The following is a 17,284-nucleotide window of genomic DNA, read 5'->3' as shown; positions in this document are numbered from 1 at the left end:
ATTCTTACTCCAGCACTTGCATTTCACAGCTTTCCATGTTGCTGGTTTCTGCTTTCTCAGTGCAGCTTTCCTAAACAGTAGAAAAGGAGTTTACAGTAGACTTTACAGTAAAAAAGGAGTTAAAGGAGAAGTACAGCCAAAGTTCGTTCTGCACTCCTGTGACCCATTTTCAGCAAACAGCAGGCTAAAGGCCGCTGTCGGCTGACGTCACAGAGCCGGTCCAGGCTGGGGCAAGATGGCGACAATATGGTCAGGATATGGTCCATAACCCTGGACAATATGGTAAGGATATGGTCCACAACCCTGGACAATATGGTCAGGATATGGTCCACAACCCTGGACAATATGGTAAGGATATGGTCCACAGCCCTGGGCAATATGGTAAAGATATGGTCCACAGCCCTGGACAATATGGTAAAGATATGGTCCACAACCCTGGACAATATGGTAAGGATATGGTCCACAGCCCTGGAAATATGGTAAGGATATGGTCCACAACCCTGGAAATATGGTAAGGATATGGTCCACAGCCCTGGAAATATGGTAAGGATATGGTCCACAACCCTGGAAATATGGTAAGGATATGGTCCACAGCCCTGGAAATATGGTAAGGATATGGTCCACAACCCTGGAAATATGGTAAGGATATGGTCCACAACCCTGGAAATATGGTAAGAATATGGTCCACAACCCTGGACAATATGGTCAGGATATGGACCACAGCCCTGGACAATATGGTAAAGACATGGTCCACAACCCTGGACAATATGGTCAGGACATGGACCACAGCCCTGGACAATATGGTAAGAATATGGTCCACAACCCTGGACAATATGGTCAGGATATGGACCACAGCCCTGGACAATATGGTAAGAATATGGTCCACAACCCTGGACAATATGGTAAGGATATGGTCCACAACCCTGGACAATATGGTCAGGATATGGACCACAGCCCTGGACAATATGGTAAGGATATGGTCCACAACCCTGGACAATATGGTCAGGATATGGACCACAGCCCTGGACAATATGGTAAGGATATGGTCCACAACCCTGGACAATATGGTCAGGATATGGACCACAGCCCTGGACAATATGGTAAAGACATGGTCCACAACCCTGGACAATATGGTAAAAATATGGTCCACAACCCTGGACTGGCACCTGGCTAGGCCTCTTAGCGAGCCGCTAAGAGCCTGAGCCAGCTGCCCCTGCCCCCTCCACAGCCCAGCACTCCAGTGACAGTGGGGGGGGGGGGGGAGCAGAGGGCCGTTGACTGACACTTACTCTCTGCTCACGAAGCTCTGAGAACTGAGCAATCAGCTGTGTTTGATTGCTTGGTTCTCAGTTTTAGAGCCGATGTGGGAAAGATGCTGCATCCACCTAGGTAAGTATGATTTAAAAAAACAAAAAAAAAAAAACAAACTTCTCTTTTAATAGTGGACCGTGCAGTGTCCAGTCAGACTGTAATGGCTGTGTGTTTTTATTGATGCACATGGTGTAGAGCAGGGATCCTCAAACTACAGCCCTCCAGCCATTGCAGAACTACACATCCCATGAAACATTGACATGCCCAGACATGACTAGGCATGATGGGAATTGTAGTTCCCGAGCAACTGGAGGGCCATAGTTTGAAGACCCCTGATGTAGGGAGATACAACTCTTTCCCTATGAATGGCTCCATAGGATGCTGCAAGCAAACGCCACCCTGAAACAGGAAACAAGGGGCAGCGGTCAGGGAACATGAGCAATAAACTGGACTATAGGCAAGGATTAAAGGATGAAAACGATGCATACTCAGTCGCCTCTCACACCCATTCATCCCCTATGGATAAGAGTAATGTTTACATTTCTGCTATGTTTATTCAGCAATACCTTTGTCATTACTAAAGATAGCAAAGTAATACATATGCGTTTTTTTTAACCTTTTGCCACCCGCCCACGATATACTGCGTATGAGCAGCCATACGTCACTGCCTGCTTCCGGGTTTACAGTAAGTGTCGGTTCACACTGGGGGCGACACGACTCTGTACTACTTCAGGGGCGACTTGTGCATTCCCATGCACCACGACTTCGGAGCGACTTGCATGGACTTCACATAATTGAAGTCTATGCAAGTCGCTCCGAGGTCGCCCAAAGAAGTACAGGACCCTTTTTCTAAGTCGGAGTGACTTGTGTCGCTCCTATTAGAACGGGTCCTGTAGTGGTCAATGGACCGCGAGGGAGCGCGACTTGACCGGCTCTAAATCGCATGTTTGTCTGTGATTGTACACAGTGGGACTCAGTCAGAAAATCTGAGCCAATGATTCATGACCGGGACCTGTTGATCGGTTGTGTGCAATCACAGTCCAGAGCCCTGTGTTGACAATCTACACAGAGCTTTGTACAGAGGAAACAAAGCAGGAATAAGAGACAAAGAGACATTTAGTAAAAATCAGCACACATTATACTTGTTAAGCACACATGTAACCCCTTGATTACCCTAGATGTTAACCTCTTCCCAGCCAGTGTCATTAGTACAGTGACAGTGTATAATATTAGCACTGATCACTGTATAAGTGTCACTGGTGATGTCAGTGGCAATTAGTCAGTTCGCCCCCCCCCTCCCCAAGCATCAGTTAGAATCAGATTGTCCGCCACACTATTGCAGTCCTAATATAAGTCACTGATCACTGCCATTACTAGTATAAAAAAAAATTACAATATATAAATATATATATATAATAGTTTGTAGACGCTATAACATTTATGCAAACCAATCAGTATATACTTATTGGGATTTTTTTTACTAAAGACATGCCGCCGAATACATTTTGGCCAGAATTTATGAAGAAATGTTAATTATTTATATTGGATGTGTTTTATAGCAGAAAGTAAAAAATGTTTTTTTTCAAAAATTTTTTTTTTTTTTATTTATATTACAAAAAATAAAAACCCCAGTGGTGATCAAATACCAAAAAAAGAATGCTCCACCTAAGTGAAAAAAATTATATAAATTTTGTTTGGGCACAGCGTGGCATGACCGCACAATTTCCAGTTAAATTAGCGCAGTGCTAAATAGCGAAAAAAAAAGGAGGCTGGTCATGAAGGGGGTAAAACCTTAAAAAGGCTTTCTTTTCATGCAACAATTATTATTTTTTTTTTTTTTGCAAACCTAAACAAAAATACTAAACAAACTAAGCAAAATGCACTTTTTCTTTTTTTGAGCGGTATTAGTTTATAAAGAAATAGTGTTACTGCACATAAAATTCTGTAATATATTCTGTAAATGATTCTGTAATTTGTCCTGTTTAAAATGACATTATAATTTTGCTTCTGGTACAAAGCATTGCAGAATTATTTTACAAATCAAATAAAGTATTTCTTGTTTTCAATTTTGAGCTTTTTTAATAGGAAATGTGTAAATATATGTTAAATATGTAAAAATATTAAAACTATATATAGTTTCGTTAATAACATAGAAACAAACAAAATAATCAGTTAAAGAGAGGAGACGAAATTGTGGTACACATGGGCTGACTATCGGGCAGTGTCGGTGGGTTCAATAGAAACTGTCCGACATTCGGCTTGTGTGTACGGCAGCCGGTCCAACAGAAGCCGGCCGAACGTCTGACTTCTGTCCAAGGGGCATGATCGAAAAAGGTGTGCCGGCATCCGATCAGCTCTCTCATGGCTGAGAGCTCTTACCAGTGTGCTCTGGCAGGGGGGGGGGGGGCACTTTTGGTCTTTTGATGGCTAGAGCTGCCGCCTTCTTCTCTGAGTATACAATAATGCTGGCTTTGGTTAATAACAGCCTACAATTACGGTACACTTGGAGGGGGATCCCAGAAGCAGGGCAGAGAGCCTGGACATGCTACACATGCCCTTTTTTGGGCATGTCTAGCATGCTCCAAGGCTGAAACTAGTTAAAACAACAAATAAAAGTGGCTAAAAACTGAGAATTGAATATACATTTAAAGTAAACTCATTGGCTCACCTTGAGTTCCCAGATCCATGATGCATGAACTTTCAGCTCCTTTCTTATTTGCTTGCTTTACCTTTTAGTTGCTAGCTATCCCAAATTTTCGTCACTCTATTATTCAGATATCAACCACAAACTTTTTTCCCTGCTACATAGTTACATAGTAGGTGAGGTTGAATAAAGACAATAGTCCATCCAGTTCAACCTGTGTAGGTGTGCGTGGCTGTAATCATCTCACATACCCCTGAATGTTCTGATCCTTGAGATGTACGTCTAATAGTCTTTTGGAAGCCACCATACTACCCGCAGAAACCACCTCTTGTGGTAGAGAATTCCACAATCTTGTAGCCCTAACAGTAAAGAACCCCCCACGTTGCCTGAGGTTAAAACGCTTCTCCTGTAATCGCATTGTATGCCCCCGAGTCCTCATGCAATCCCTTCGACTGAACAGCTTTTTTTCTAAGCTGAGATCCCCATTGAGATATTTAAAAATTGCTATCATGTCCCCCCTCAGGCGTCTCTTCTCCAGGGAGAATAAATCAAGCGATTGCAGACGCTCTTCATAATCAAGGTCCTCCAATCCCCTAATCAGTTTAGTTGCCCTTCTCTGGACTCTCTCCAGCTCCAACACATCCCTCCTGAGGACTGGCGACCAGAACTGGACAGAATACTCCAGATGCGGTCGGACCAGAGTTTTAGCTTCTTTCTGCTACCATTGAGTTTGGAGACCAATAGAAAATGTGTGGGTTGGAGGAAGCAGGCCAAATAACAGTCATAAAAGTTTTTGGATTTTATGGATACCTGGTTTTTATGAAGACAGGTAAGCATGAAAGCAGGTACTTAGACATGCTTCATCCATGGCAGCATTTCTCTTCCTTTTTTTCATTAATGGCACCCTTTAAAATTATAAATAAATAAATGATGCTGGGCTATTATAATCAACTCTATGTTGAATTGTGCCACCAATCACAAGAGCTATTTATCATACCTATTCACTGCTTTCTTGTGATAATAAATTCCACATGTGCTATACACAGGTGCAGACATGAAAATATAAGTGTGTTGAACAATTGTAAGTGTTAAAAGACAAAAGTGCCCATAAATAAAAATTGATTTGGAGAAAGACTATCACACAGACTAGGTGTGGTCCGATATCCCTCAAACCTGACCCTGGTTCTTTACCGGCTGTCGGTGGGCTGTCATCTGGTGGTGGTCTTGCCCCATTGTTTGGAGATAATAACAATTAAATATGGACTGTTGATGTAAATGTACAAGTTTGCTTCCTGGAAGAAGCAGACTTCTGCGAAACATGTTGAACCACATCTACGAACATCATTGTCTACATACATAATGGCGCAGTCTTATCTGCGAATGTGATTTTAATGTATTGATGTTTTATAGAATATTTGGAACATAATAAATTTTGAAATTTTATACAAAATTCTTGGTTATATATGCTCACCTCAATGACGTCGTCACTCCTTGAAACGTCCTCTTACTTCTAGCGATATAATCTCTATATACTGTGGAATAATGTTTGAATTGGGATGTGGGAGTGTAAGACGCCTCTAGAGTTGGTAGAAACCCTATTATACTGTATCCCATAAATAAAAGTCTTTTATAAACTCGCATAAATAATGAAAAACTTTCTCAAGTGAAAACTTCCATTTTGTGTTAAGGTGTAATTCCACCACCAACTCTTATGGGTACGCTCTCATCTTATCTTATTGGCCTCTATAACAAATGTTAATATCCACATATCTCTTTTAGAGCCTGGGTAGGGCTGTCACATCACCAATGTTTCCAGATAGTATCAAGCATCAGAATTCACACCCCTCCCCCTTTTCACATTAACGTCTTGGTCCCCCCTCCACCACCCTTTCACATCAAAGTCCTACCTTCCAATCTTTACTATAGCAAGAATGTGGCAGAATGGCTGCAGCTGGGAGCTGGAACAGGTTTAAATGAAGGCAGATCTTCCCTCCACTTCTATATGCTGGGGCTGTCCTGAATTATTAGAATTATGCATTTCCATGGTACTGGTGTCTGGCCCGCCTTCAACATGGAATTGCAGGAAAAATATGGGAAGCAGCATGGCACCCCTGACAACCCTTGATGGCACACCAGGGTGCCAGGCTGAGAAACACTGGTCTATGGTACTAGGACCTCATAAGGGCTCATGCACACACAATACTGCAACTCTAGGATCTTCATGGCACTTTTTTTTGCATGTATGTCCCCAATCTCTTGAACGGGTTGTGTTCAGCAATGTTATCACCTGCCGAAAGCAGTATGCCATCTAATTTTTGTCGCAGCAGGTGTTCAGGGTGGTGGAGGTTGATAAAATCTTGGCTCAACCACCTGCTTTTATTATCACTGGTCATTGAGTCCTTAGACAAAAAGAAAAAGATATAGCTTATAGTGATTCTAAATGCAAAATGCATTTTCTGCATTAAAGAAAAAACCCTTCGTGTGTGTGACTTGCTCTCCCAGGATAGAGCAGCTTCTCAAACACAAACTCTCCTCAGCTGAAGTCCTCCTCCACCAATTTTCCATAAACCTAGCTATCGGTCACTGTGCATGTGGGACTGAGATACGTCTGTCACAAGGATTCAGATACATACTTAAGAAGCTATGGGCAGCTGTAGTTAAACTATTATAACATACGAATACTTGCATATTAGTCTCTGCTTCTGGTCTGGGTGAAAAACTGCAGCTAATGTGTGTAGAAGATCATATAGCTCAGTTCCTCCCTCTCTCTCCAATTCCTTCCTCTGGTGGTTTCTGACCTAGCTAGCAGGGAAGTACCTGTCTATACCCAACTAATTCTGTTGTAACAAACAACAGCTATTTACGAATACAGGCTGTAGGGGCAGCAGATCCTTACACTAGGTTTTGTTTTATTAGAGAGAAGGGTGCCATTGGTAACTTCTCATTCTCATGCTTCGCGTTCTTTTGATCCCTCAATTTCTGTAAGAACAACTATACAGATAAGGACTGACTTTACCCTGACCCTCCTGACTGCATGAGTATTAAAAATCAAGGACTAACAAAGTACTGAAGTCAATGATTCTGCGCAAGAGCCAGGCAACCAGCATTTTAAGGAGGTCAGCAGTAGCAGCCCCCACAGGTTTACTTTGAATTCGGTGAATAGCAGCATTGTACTTTTGCATAGAAAACATTTTTTAATCTGTGTACTGCAGAGGATGTGATAACTTCTATAGGGCTCATTCACAGGGGGAATTCAGAAGTGAAAGCAATTGTACTGGATACGTTTTTTTTCTAAAATAATAAACATGTTATACTTACCTGCTCTGTGCAATATCATTGCACAGAGCAGCCCCGAACCTCCTCTTCTGGCTTCCCCCGCTGGCGCTCTCAGCTCCTCCGCTTCTGCAAGTGCCCCCATAGCATACCTAAAGGCAAATTTAATTTTTTAGTTTAGGATGGAGTGAAGAGGTATTAGAACACCTATCAGGTTTTTACATTACTGTCTGGGTCTTTATTAGGAAGATTCACTCCTTTATGGTTCCTGTTTACCATTATCACAAAGAGTGAAAGTAAAAGTAAGTCCCAAATAACAGATTGTCACCAGAGCAGGGATAAAGTGAAAATCCTACATAGAGGGTACTAGTTCTGGTAAGAACCAGAGATTCTATTATTTTGGAGGGATTTCCTCCCACTTCCTGTTTTGGCTGTAGGACAGGAAGTGAAAGTAAATCTCTCCAATGGGATACAGATGGTAAAATAAAAGGGTAAAAAACTGACAGGGGGTATAACCCTCCTTTACTCTAGGTATGGCAATTTTACATAGTTACCTTGCTCCAGCTTAGATCAAGCTAAGTATGTTTGTGCCATACCTCTAAGATCCTTGCAGAGGTTATGAATCACTGGAGTAGACACTGCACCTGCTGCTACAATGATGTGCATTAGCTTCAATGCCCTGCTGCTTAATGAACACAGGAGGTCCCTCACTTTGTACAAGCACCATTATCAGAACATTTTCCATTCTCTCAGTAAATGCAAAGTGATCTCTAATGAATTGGAGATTGTGACATCACCCGCCTGCTTCTCCACCAATGCTTTGCATTGATTGAGAAAATGCAAAGCATTCTCTGAATGGCACCCATGCCAAGCAAGGGACCTTCCTTATTCACAATGCAAAAGAGCAGCAGCCCGGCATGGGACATGGAAGCTAACAGCAATCACTATAGTAGCTGTGCCTTCTACAGTTTTTCCAGCTTCCCCAGGGATCCCACAGGTATGACACATACTATATATATTTACATTGGTCCAAGCTGGATCAATGCAACCAAATTACTGCCAGATCTGGAACTCAGCTCTAAAAGATAAGTTCACCTTTCAGAACATGTTATATGTTCCACCTGTTTTTAGTGTGTAACATGCAACCTGTTCCAGCTCCTGCAGCCTCTCCCCCAGCTCCCTGCCTCAGTATGACAGCGGGAGGTGGATCTTCTCCCCGCACCCGCTGTCAGAATTCACAAACAGAGTGGACATGCAGGACTCCGCACACATGGCCACATTGATTACAATTACCATTAGCTACCACAGCTGACAGCTTGTAGTTCTGAATGGACTGAGAGGGCACTGATGAGCCCTGCAGCTTGTAAACAGTCAGCCTGTATTGCCCGTACGCATATGTAAGTTCTGCATGCATATGTAAATGGTGTTCAAGCCACACATGTTAGGTATCACCATGAACGTCAGAGCGAGAGACCTCCTGTCCTGTGTAACTCTAAACTGGTAACCTGTGAAGGTTTATAAAGTGTCACCTATGGAGTTTTTTAGGTACTACAATTTGGCACTGTTCAACAGGCGTATGCAATTTTAAAGCGTAACATATTAGGTATCTAATTACTTGGTATTGTTGTTCTATTAAAAAAAGGGAGGAAAAGAGCTTTAACTTCCAGATAACGAAAGGTTTCTTCACAGTAAGAGCTTTGAAAATATGGAATAGACTCCCTCAAGAGCTGGTTCTGGCCAGCTCAGTAGATTGCTTTAACCACCTCCCACCCGGCCACTGTACGTATAAGGCCGGGTGGGAGTCTCGTCCTTCTGATCGGACGTTCCCAAACGTCAAACGTCCCGCAGAAGGAGCAAGATCGTGCCGCCACGGGCATGCGCAGCGGCGCGATCTCGATGTGCCTGTGTCCCTCGGACACAGAGCAACAAGTTTTGGCAGGAGGGCCCTGTGATTGGCCCTCCTGATCACATGACGGCTGTGTCCAATCACAGCCGTCATGTAATGTAAATACAGCCGTTGTAACGGCTTCGATCTCTTCTTCTCCTCACACAGATCCTGTCAGTGAGGAGAAGAAGACGATCTGTACTGCAGCCAGGGGGATCAGTGAGTTTTTCTAATTACTCACTGATCACAGGGGGGGTCTGTGCTGGTAATCAGAAAATTGATTACCAGTGCAGCCCTGGGGGGGGGGGGGGGGTGCCACTAGAGCCACCAGGGATGCCCACCCATGACCACCAGGGATGCCCACTATGGCTACCAGTGATGGCAATCTAGGCTCAGAGAGCCTGCCAGTGGTGCCCTCCCTATCAGTGCTGCCCACCAATGCCATCTATCAGTGCTGCCCACTAGTGCCCACTATTGCCATCTATCAGTGCCGCCCACCAGTGCCCATTATTGCCCACCAGTGCTGCCTATCAGTGCCCATCAGTGCCACCTATCAGTGCCGATCAGTGCCGCCTATCAGTGCCCATCAGTGCCGCCGATCAGTGCCCATCAGCGCTGCCTATCAGTGCCCATCAGCGCTGCATATCAGTGCTAACTATCAGTGCCACATATCAGCGCCCATCAGTGCTGCATATCAGTGCTACCTATCAGTGCCCATCAGTGCTGCATATCAGTGCCACCCCATCAGTGCCTCCTCATCAGTGCCTGTCAGTGCAGGAAAAAACGTATTTATTTACAAAATTTTATAACATAAACAAAAAAACTTTTTTTTTTTTTTTCAAACTTTTCGGGCTTTTTTTATTTGTGCACCAAAAAAGAAAAAACCTTGCGGTGATCAAATACCACCAAAAGAAAGCTCTGTTTGTGGGGAAAATGACACAAATTTGGTTTAGGTACAGTGTTGCATGACCGCGCAATTGTCATTCAAAATGCAACAGCGCTAAAAGCTGAAAATTGGTCTGGGAAGGAAGGGGGTTTAAGTGCCTGGTATTGAGGTGGTTAAAAAAGGTCTGAATCCTTTCCTAAATGTACATAATATAACTGCCTCTGGGGGGGTCAGGAAGGAATTTTTTCCCCTGCTGGAGCTTTTGCTTTGCTGGGGATTTTTGCTTTCCTCTGGATCTAGGGTGGGTATAGGATTGTGTATATGGGATTGTATGATTTTTTTTATTCCTCCACCTTTATTGGTTGAACGAGATGGACTTGTGTCTTTTTCCAACCAGACTAGGTAAAAAAAATGCAAAACCCACTATTATATTTTCTAGTGCCTCTGCCTAAAAAATATGTTTGGGGGTTTCTGAGTAATTTTCTATTTTTCTATTTAAATTTCCTATTTATTTAAAAAAAAAAAGAAAGATGATTTTTACATGTAGGAGAGAAATGTCAGATTTGACAGGTAGGGGAGAAGTAGTGATGAAAGCTGTGAAAGTACAGAAGCAGGGTGTAATGTCACTTTAACTATTCCATACTTTATTGAAAACCAAAAAAAAGTTGTGACTTCAGACTTTTGCACAAGTGTGGGCATGGAACGTATCATTGTATATGAGAGGAGCTGTGACGATGAAGTGTAGAGCGATGTGAGTGTACAGAGTGCATGTGATGATGAGATATGAGCGCTGACAACGTGGAGGACAGCAGAGGTCTCCTCCGATCGGGTGTGGTCCTGGAAAGTCCTAGCTATCCATGGCCCCGGGCTGGGTGTGACAGGGATTGCCTGTCCGGGAGGGGGGGATGAGGAATCCCCGAGGAATGAGGAATATTCCCGATGTGATGACCCCTGCTGGAGAGAAGAGTGATCTGGTACAGAGGGGTGTGGTGTGGTGCATGGCTCCTCTTATAAACCAAGCCTTACTTGTACACTGCTAGACAACTTTCTTCTGCTCCATCTGACAGCTCTGCACTGCTCTGCCCATCTATGGTCACACACTGCTAAAAATCTGCCTTTTCCCTTCTCTTCTTCTCCACTCCTCTGCACCCCAGGGTGTGCTCTACACGACCCCCATCATCCGAGATCAAGGCAACATCTACAAACCCAACAACAGAACCATGGCAGATGACAGCGACAAGACAGCTCATGATGTCCTCACCAAGGAGATCGACCTGGTCAACAGGGACCCCAAACACCTCAATGACGATGTGGTCAAGGTGAGCTGGGGAGGAGGAGGAGGAGGGAGGAGGGGACATGGTGACAGCACCTGGGAACAACTGTCATCAGGTGATGGGGAATGGCACTCACTGCTCTGCATCAGGACTTACCTTTATTTATGTATTATTATTTCTACTATAAATATTATTTTCTATTATTATTATTATTTATTTATAGGCATTTATTATTTTTATGTATTCATTTCTTTTTTTTTATCTCTATTCTGTTTATTCATTTCTATGCATTTATTAACTCTATTCTTTTTATTATTTCTATGGATTTATTTTTATTTATTTATCACTATTCTGTTTATTATTGCTATACATTTTTATTTATCTCTATTCTGTTTATTATTTATATGGATTTATTTTTATTTATCTTTATTCTGTTTATTAATTTCTATGGATTTATTTCTATTTATTTATCTCTATTCTGTTTATCATTTCTATGCATTTATTAACTCTATTCTTTTTATTATTTCTATGGATTTTTTTTTATTTATTTATCACTATTCTGTTTATTATTGCTATACATTTTTATTTATCTCTATTCTGTTTATTATTTATATGGATTTATTTTTATTTATCTTTATTCTGTTTATTATTTCTATGCATTTATTTCTATTTATTTATCTCTATTCTGTTTATCATTTCTATGCATTTATTAACTCTATTCTTTTTATTATTTCTATGGATTTATTTTTATTTATTTATCACTATTCTGTTTATTATTGCTATACATTTTTATTTATCTCTATTCTGTTTATTATTTATATGGATTTATTTTTATTTATCTTTATTCTGTTTATTATTTCTATGCATTTATTTTTATTTATTTATCTCTATTCTGTTTATTATTTATATGGATTTATTTTTATTTATCTTTATTCTTTTTATTATTTCTATGCATTTATTTTTATTTATTTATCACTATTCTGTTTATTATTTATATGGATTTATTTTTATTTCTTTATTCTGTTTATTACTTCTACATATTTATTTTTATTTATTTATCTCTATTCTGTTTAATATTTCTATGGATTTATTTTTATTTATTTATCTCTATTCTGTTTATTACTTCTACATATTTATTTTTATTTATTTATCTCTATTCTGTTTATTATTTTTATGCATTTATTTATATCCTATGTATTCATTTCTATTTATTTATCTCTTTCCTGTTTATTCATTTCTATGTATTTATTTCTAGTCTATGTATTAATTTCTATTTATTTATCTCTATCCTGATTATTCATTTCTATGCATTTATTTTTATTCTATGTATGTATTTATTTCTAGTGTTTGCTGCTGAACTTTTAAATGTTAGAATGCCTTGCATAGGAAAATGACCTGCTAATATAAATAATGTGTACGCCCAGATCTAAAGCTCGACCATACGTGTTACAATCTGATTGTACAGTCTCTGTACAATCAACTAAGATTTACCAAAACATGAGTACCTGTAATAAATAAATAATTAAAAAAAAACTATATAATATAAGGACCTACCTAATTAACCAATTTATATCCAATCAGGCAGACCCTTGCACTACAGAGTTGTTGGTAGGTCTAAAAAAAAAAAAAAAAAGATGGTACAATCAGATTGTAACATGTGTGGTGAGCTTAAAGGTTGATGCGCACAAAGAGTTCATAGGCATTTTTTATGCTTTGTGTAGATTGTCCGCCGCTTTACCATGTGCCCAGGAGCTCCACGTGCCCGTGTACAGCCTGCTGCAAAAGTGAATGGCTATACTTTTTAAGTGTCAGTGCTTCTTGTCATCCATGTTTACCTGTGTATGCACATCTAATGTATTTCCTGAGCATGAAATGTTTGTGCTTGGGAAATACGTCAGACGTGTATACATAGCTGAACACAGATGCAAAGAAGCATTGGCATTTACAGGGGTATGGCCTCGTACAGCCATTTGGTAGTATGGTAGGTTGTATGTCTGTCTTTGTGCATGAACCCTAAGGCCCCTTTCACACAGGCGGACCGTTCAGATCCGCCTGTCAGTTTTTTTGGCGGAACTGAACGGACGCCCCATACATCTCTATGGGGCATCGGATGTCAGCATCCGATCCGTCAAATCCTATTTTCCATCCGTCCAGCGGATGGGATCGGATGAGAACGGACAGACGGTCCGTTCTCATCCTATTCCCCCATAGAGAACAGTGGGGACCTGACAGCTCTGTCTCCGCACACAGCGCAGAGACAGAGCTGCCATCCGCCTACTCAGCGGGGGATCCGCCAAGAAAAGCAGAGTCCGCCTGAAGGACTCCCTGTGTGAAAGGGGCCTAAAGCCGGATACACACTATACAACTTTTGTTGCTAGATTTCCTTTAGATTTACCTTCGACTATGTAGTGGAAGGGCCTGCCTAATTGCATACAAATTTAAAGTGTTTAGGTTTGGCCTCCTATTATATGTTTTTGATAAATCTAAAGGAAAAAATCTGAAGAAAATTGTATAGTGTGTATCCAGTTTAAGGCTGGACATATATTATACATATTTCTTGTACCATTTTCCCTCAGATTGCCCAAAACCATATAATATGAGGTCAAATGTTTCAATTTGTATGCAATCAGGCAGGCCCATGCACTACACAGTTGAAGGTACATCTAAAGGAAATGAAATAAGAGAATTGTATAATGTATGGTCTGTTATAAGGTTACCATACACTAGAGACAATATGATTGTACAATCTCATAGATCAAACATCAATTATATAGTGCATTGGCATGCAAACTTTGTTAGTGACTGAGAAAATCATTTAGGCTTGTGCTCACTTTACAAAGTTTTAGGAGATTGTATGATAAGGCCAGCTTTAGAGAGATCAGTAGAGTTGTATAACTGTCATAGAGGACATGCTGGATACGACGTCTAGTAAAATATAATCACTTTTCTCCTGTCTGTCCCTTATTTGGATGGACTGTTTCTCTTTTGGAACTAAATCCCCCTGTCCTGTCTTTGATCTGATGTATAGATCTCAGAGTGTCCTGCACAATAATCATACTGCCTCTATAATATTGTGAGTGTTACTTTGAAAACTGGTATAAAAAAGTAAAAAAATCACTTGTGGACATAAGCAGGAATTTTTGGCATATTCTTCTGGCCTGTGTAACTGGAGGCGAGGCCGGGGTGTGTCCTTTGCTTACATACTTTGTGATACAAGGGGATCCTCTTTCCCATTTTAGGGCTCATTCACATCATATCCATTGAACTACATTGATCTGCATAGATCACTGCAAGGACACATGGGGTTTGCTTTACTAAAACTGCAGAGTGCAAATTCTGGTGTAGCTCTGCATAGAAACCAATCAGCTTCCAGGTTTTTTTAGTCAAAGATTAATTGAACAAGCTGAAGTTAGAAGCTGATTGGCTACCATGCACGGCTGCACCTGATTTTGCACTCTCCAGTATATCACCCCCATAGAAAATAATGTTTTTCTATGTGCCCTCCTCAAACTATAATGTTGTGTCGCAGTGTGTTGGGTAGAAATGTAGTGCAGCACAACATACTGCATGTCACTGCAGCATGTTGCAACCTGCTGCGGTCCCTAGAGTTGAATGAAGTGTCATTTTGTGACCCTTTGTAATAATTAAAAAAAAAAAGAAAACATTAACCGTGTTGGGACTTATTTAGAAGGACTTGTTCACACTAGCGCTACCCCTCACCGCCCCTACACAACTCATTTTTGAAGGGCTTATTCACACTAATGCAACCGCTCAAGGTCCCTACACAATTACCTTTCTTAGGGTTCATTCATTCCAGCGTTACCCCTCTCCATCCCTACACAACACACATTCTTAGGGCCTATTTTTACCAGTGTTACCCCTAACCGCCCCTACACAACTCGTTTTCGAAGAGGTTATTCACACTAGTGCAACCCCTCAAGGTCCCTACACAATTAACTTTCTTAGGGTTCATTCATTCCAGCGTTACCCCTCTCCATCCCTACACAACACACATTCTTAGGGCCTATTTTTACCAGTGTTACCCCTAACCGCCCCTACACAACTCGTTTTCGAAGAGGTTATTCACACTAGTGCAACCCCTCAAGGTCCCTACACAATTAACTTTCTTAGGGCTCATTAAGACCAGCATTACCCTCACCATCCATACGCAACACACTTTCTTAGGGCTTATTCTTTCCAGCGTTACCCCTCACCATCCCTACACAATGCACTTTCTTAGGTTTCGATCACACCAGATTACCCCTCATCACCCCTACACAACACACTTTCTTAGGGCTCATTCACACTAGCATTTCCCCTCACCATCCCTACACAACACACTTTCTTAGGGCTTATTTACACCAGCATTACCCCCCACCATCCCTACACAACACACTTTCTTAGGGCTTATTAACACCAGCATTACCCCCCACCATTCCTACACAACACACTTTCCTAGGGCTTATTTACACCAGCATTACACCCCACCATCCCCACACAACACACTTTATTAGGGCTTATTAACACCAGCATAACCCCTCACCATCCCCACACAACACTCTTTCTTAGGGCTCATTCACACCAGCATTACCCCTCACCATCCCCACACAACACTCTTTCTTAGGGCTCATTCACACCAGCATAACCCCTGACCACCCCTACAAAACACACTTTCTTAGGGCTTATTAACACCAGCATAACCCCTCATCATCCCCACACAACACTCTTTCTTAGGGCTCATTCACACCAGCATTACCCCTCACCATCCCCACACAACACTCTTTCTTAGGGCTCATTCACACCAGCATAACCCCTGACCACCCCTACAAAACACACTTTCTTAGGGCTTATTAACACCAGCATAACCCCTCATCATCCCCACACAACACTCTTTCTTAGGGCTCATTCACACCAGCATTACCCCTCACCATCCCCACACAACACACTTTCTTAGGGCTTATTTACACCAGCATTACCCCCCACCATCCCCACACAACGCACTTTCTTAGGGCTTATTAACACCAGCATTACCCCCCACCATCCCCACACAACACACTTTCTTAGGGCTTATTAACACCAGCATTACCCCTCACCAACCCCACACAACACACTTTCTTAGGGCTTATTTACACCAGCATTACCCCTCACCACCCCTACAAAACACACTTTCATAGGGCCTATTCACACCAGAGTTACCCCTCCCCACCCCCACAATACGCACTTTCTTAGGTCTTATTCACACACGCATTATCCCTCACCACCCCTACAAAACACACTTTCTAAAGGCTCATTCACACCAGTATTACCATTCACCACCCCTACAAAACACATTCACACCACCCAGCATGCTAAAATATGTACCTTGTAAAGGCATGGTGCAATGCACAATACACCACAGCGCGCAGTCATTTTGGTGAGCCCTTATAAAGTTGCGAGTATGTCATCACGATTATGTAAAGAACACTCCGCCCCTACACAATTCATGTAAGCGCACATATTTTATCGCATGAGCTAGTGTCAAGAGGCCTTAGAAAGTTGGGGGGTACATCATCATGATTATGTGAAGAAGACACAACATAGACATTTTAGCAAGCAAATTGTTGTGAATGAGCTCCTATAAAATGCATTGTATATGGACTTTGAGGGGCATTGCTGCTGTGAATGAGCCCTTGGAAAGCGGGAGGGTATGTCATTATGTAAAAAAAGACATTGCCCTTCACCGTCCTTACATAACACAAACCAGCGTGCAGACTTTTTGGTGAACCCTTAGAAAGTTGGGGGGTAGGTCAGCATGATTGTGTAAAGCAGACATCACCCTTCACAACGCACACAAGTGCTCACATTTTAGCATGTGAGCTGGTTTAAATGAGCGATTAGAATGTGCATTGTGTAGGGGGCAGTAAGGAGCGGTGCTGGTGTGAACGAACCCTTAGAAATTTTGGGGGTACATCATCCTGATTATGTGATGAAGACACCACCACACACGATGCACATCAGCGCCCATAAATTTT

At 41.7% G+C, this 17,284-nt stretch overlaps 1 protein-coding gene across 1 annotated transcript in view; it reads left to right on the top strand.

Annotated features, from left to right (window-relative positions):
• The window catches only part of CAV1 (caveolin 1), a 78,090-nt gene that overhangs the window by 19,776 nt on the left and 41,030 nt on the right, over positions 1-17,284 (top strand). The window contains exon 2 of the mRNA XM_082252861.1: positions 11,154-11,318. Coding sequence (XP_082108987.1) covers positions 11,154-11,318 — 165 coding nt within the window. The remainder of the gene's footprint in view (positions 1-11,153; positions 11,319-17,284) is intronic.

This window comes from Pelophylax lessonae, assembly GCF_965119305.1.
Source record: "Pelophylax lessonae genome assembly, chromosome: 4".
NCBI classification, from domain to species: Eukaryota; Metazoa; Chordata; class Amphibia; order Anura; family Ranidae; genus Pelophylax; species Pelophylax lessonae.
This window is presented reverse-complemented; position numbering and strand designations above follow the sequence as displayed.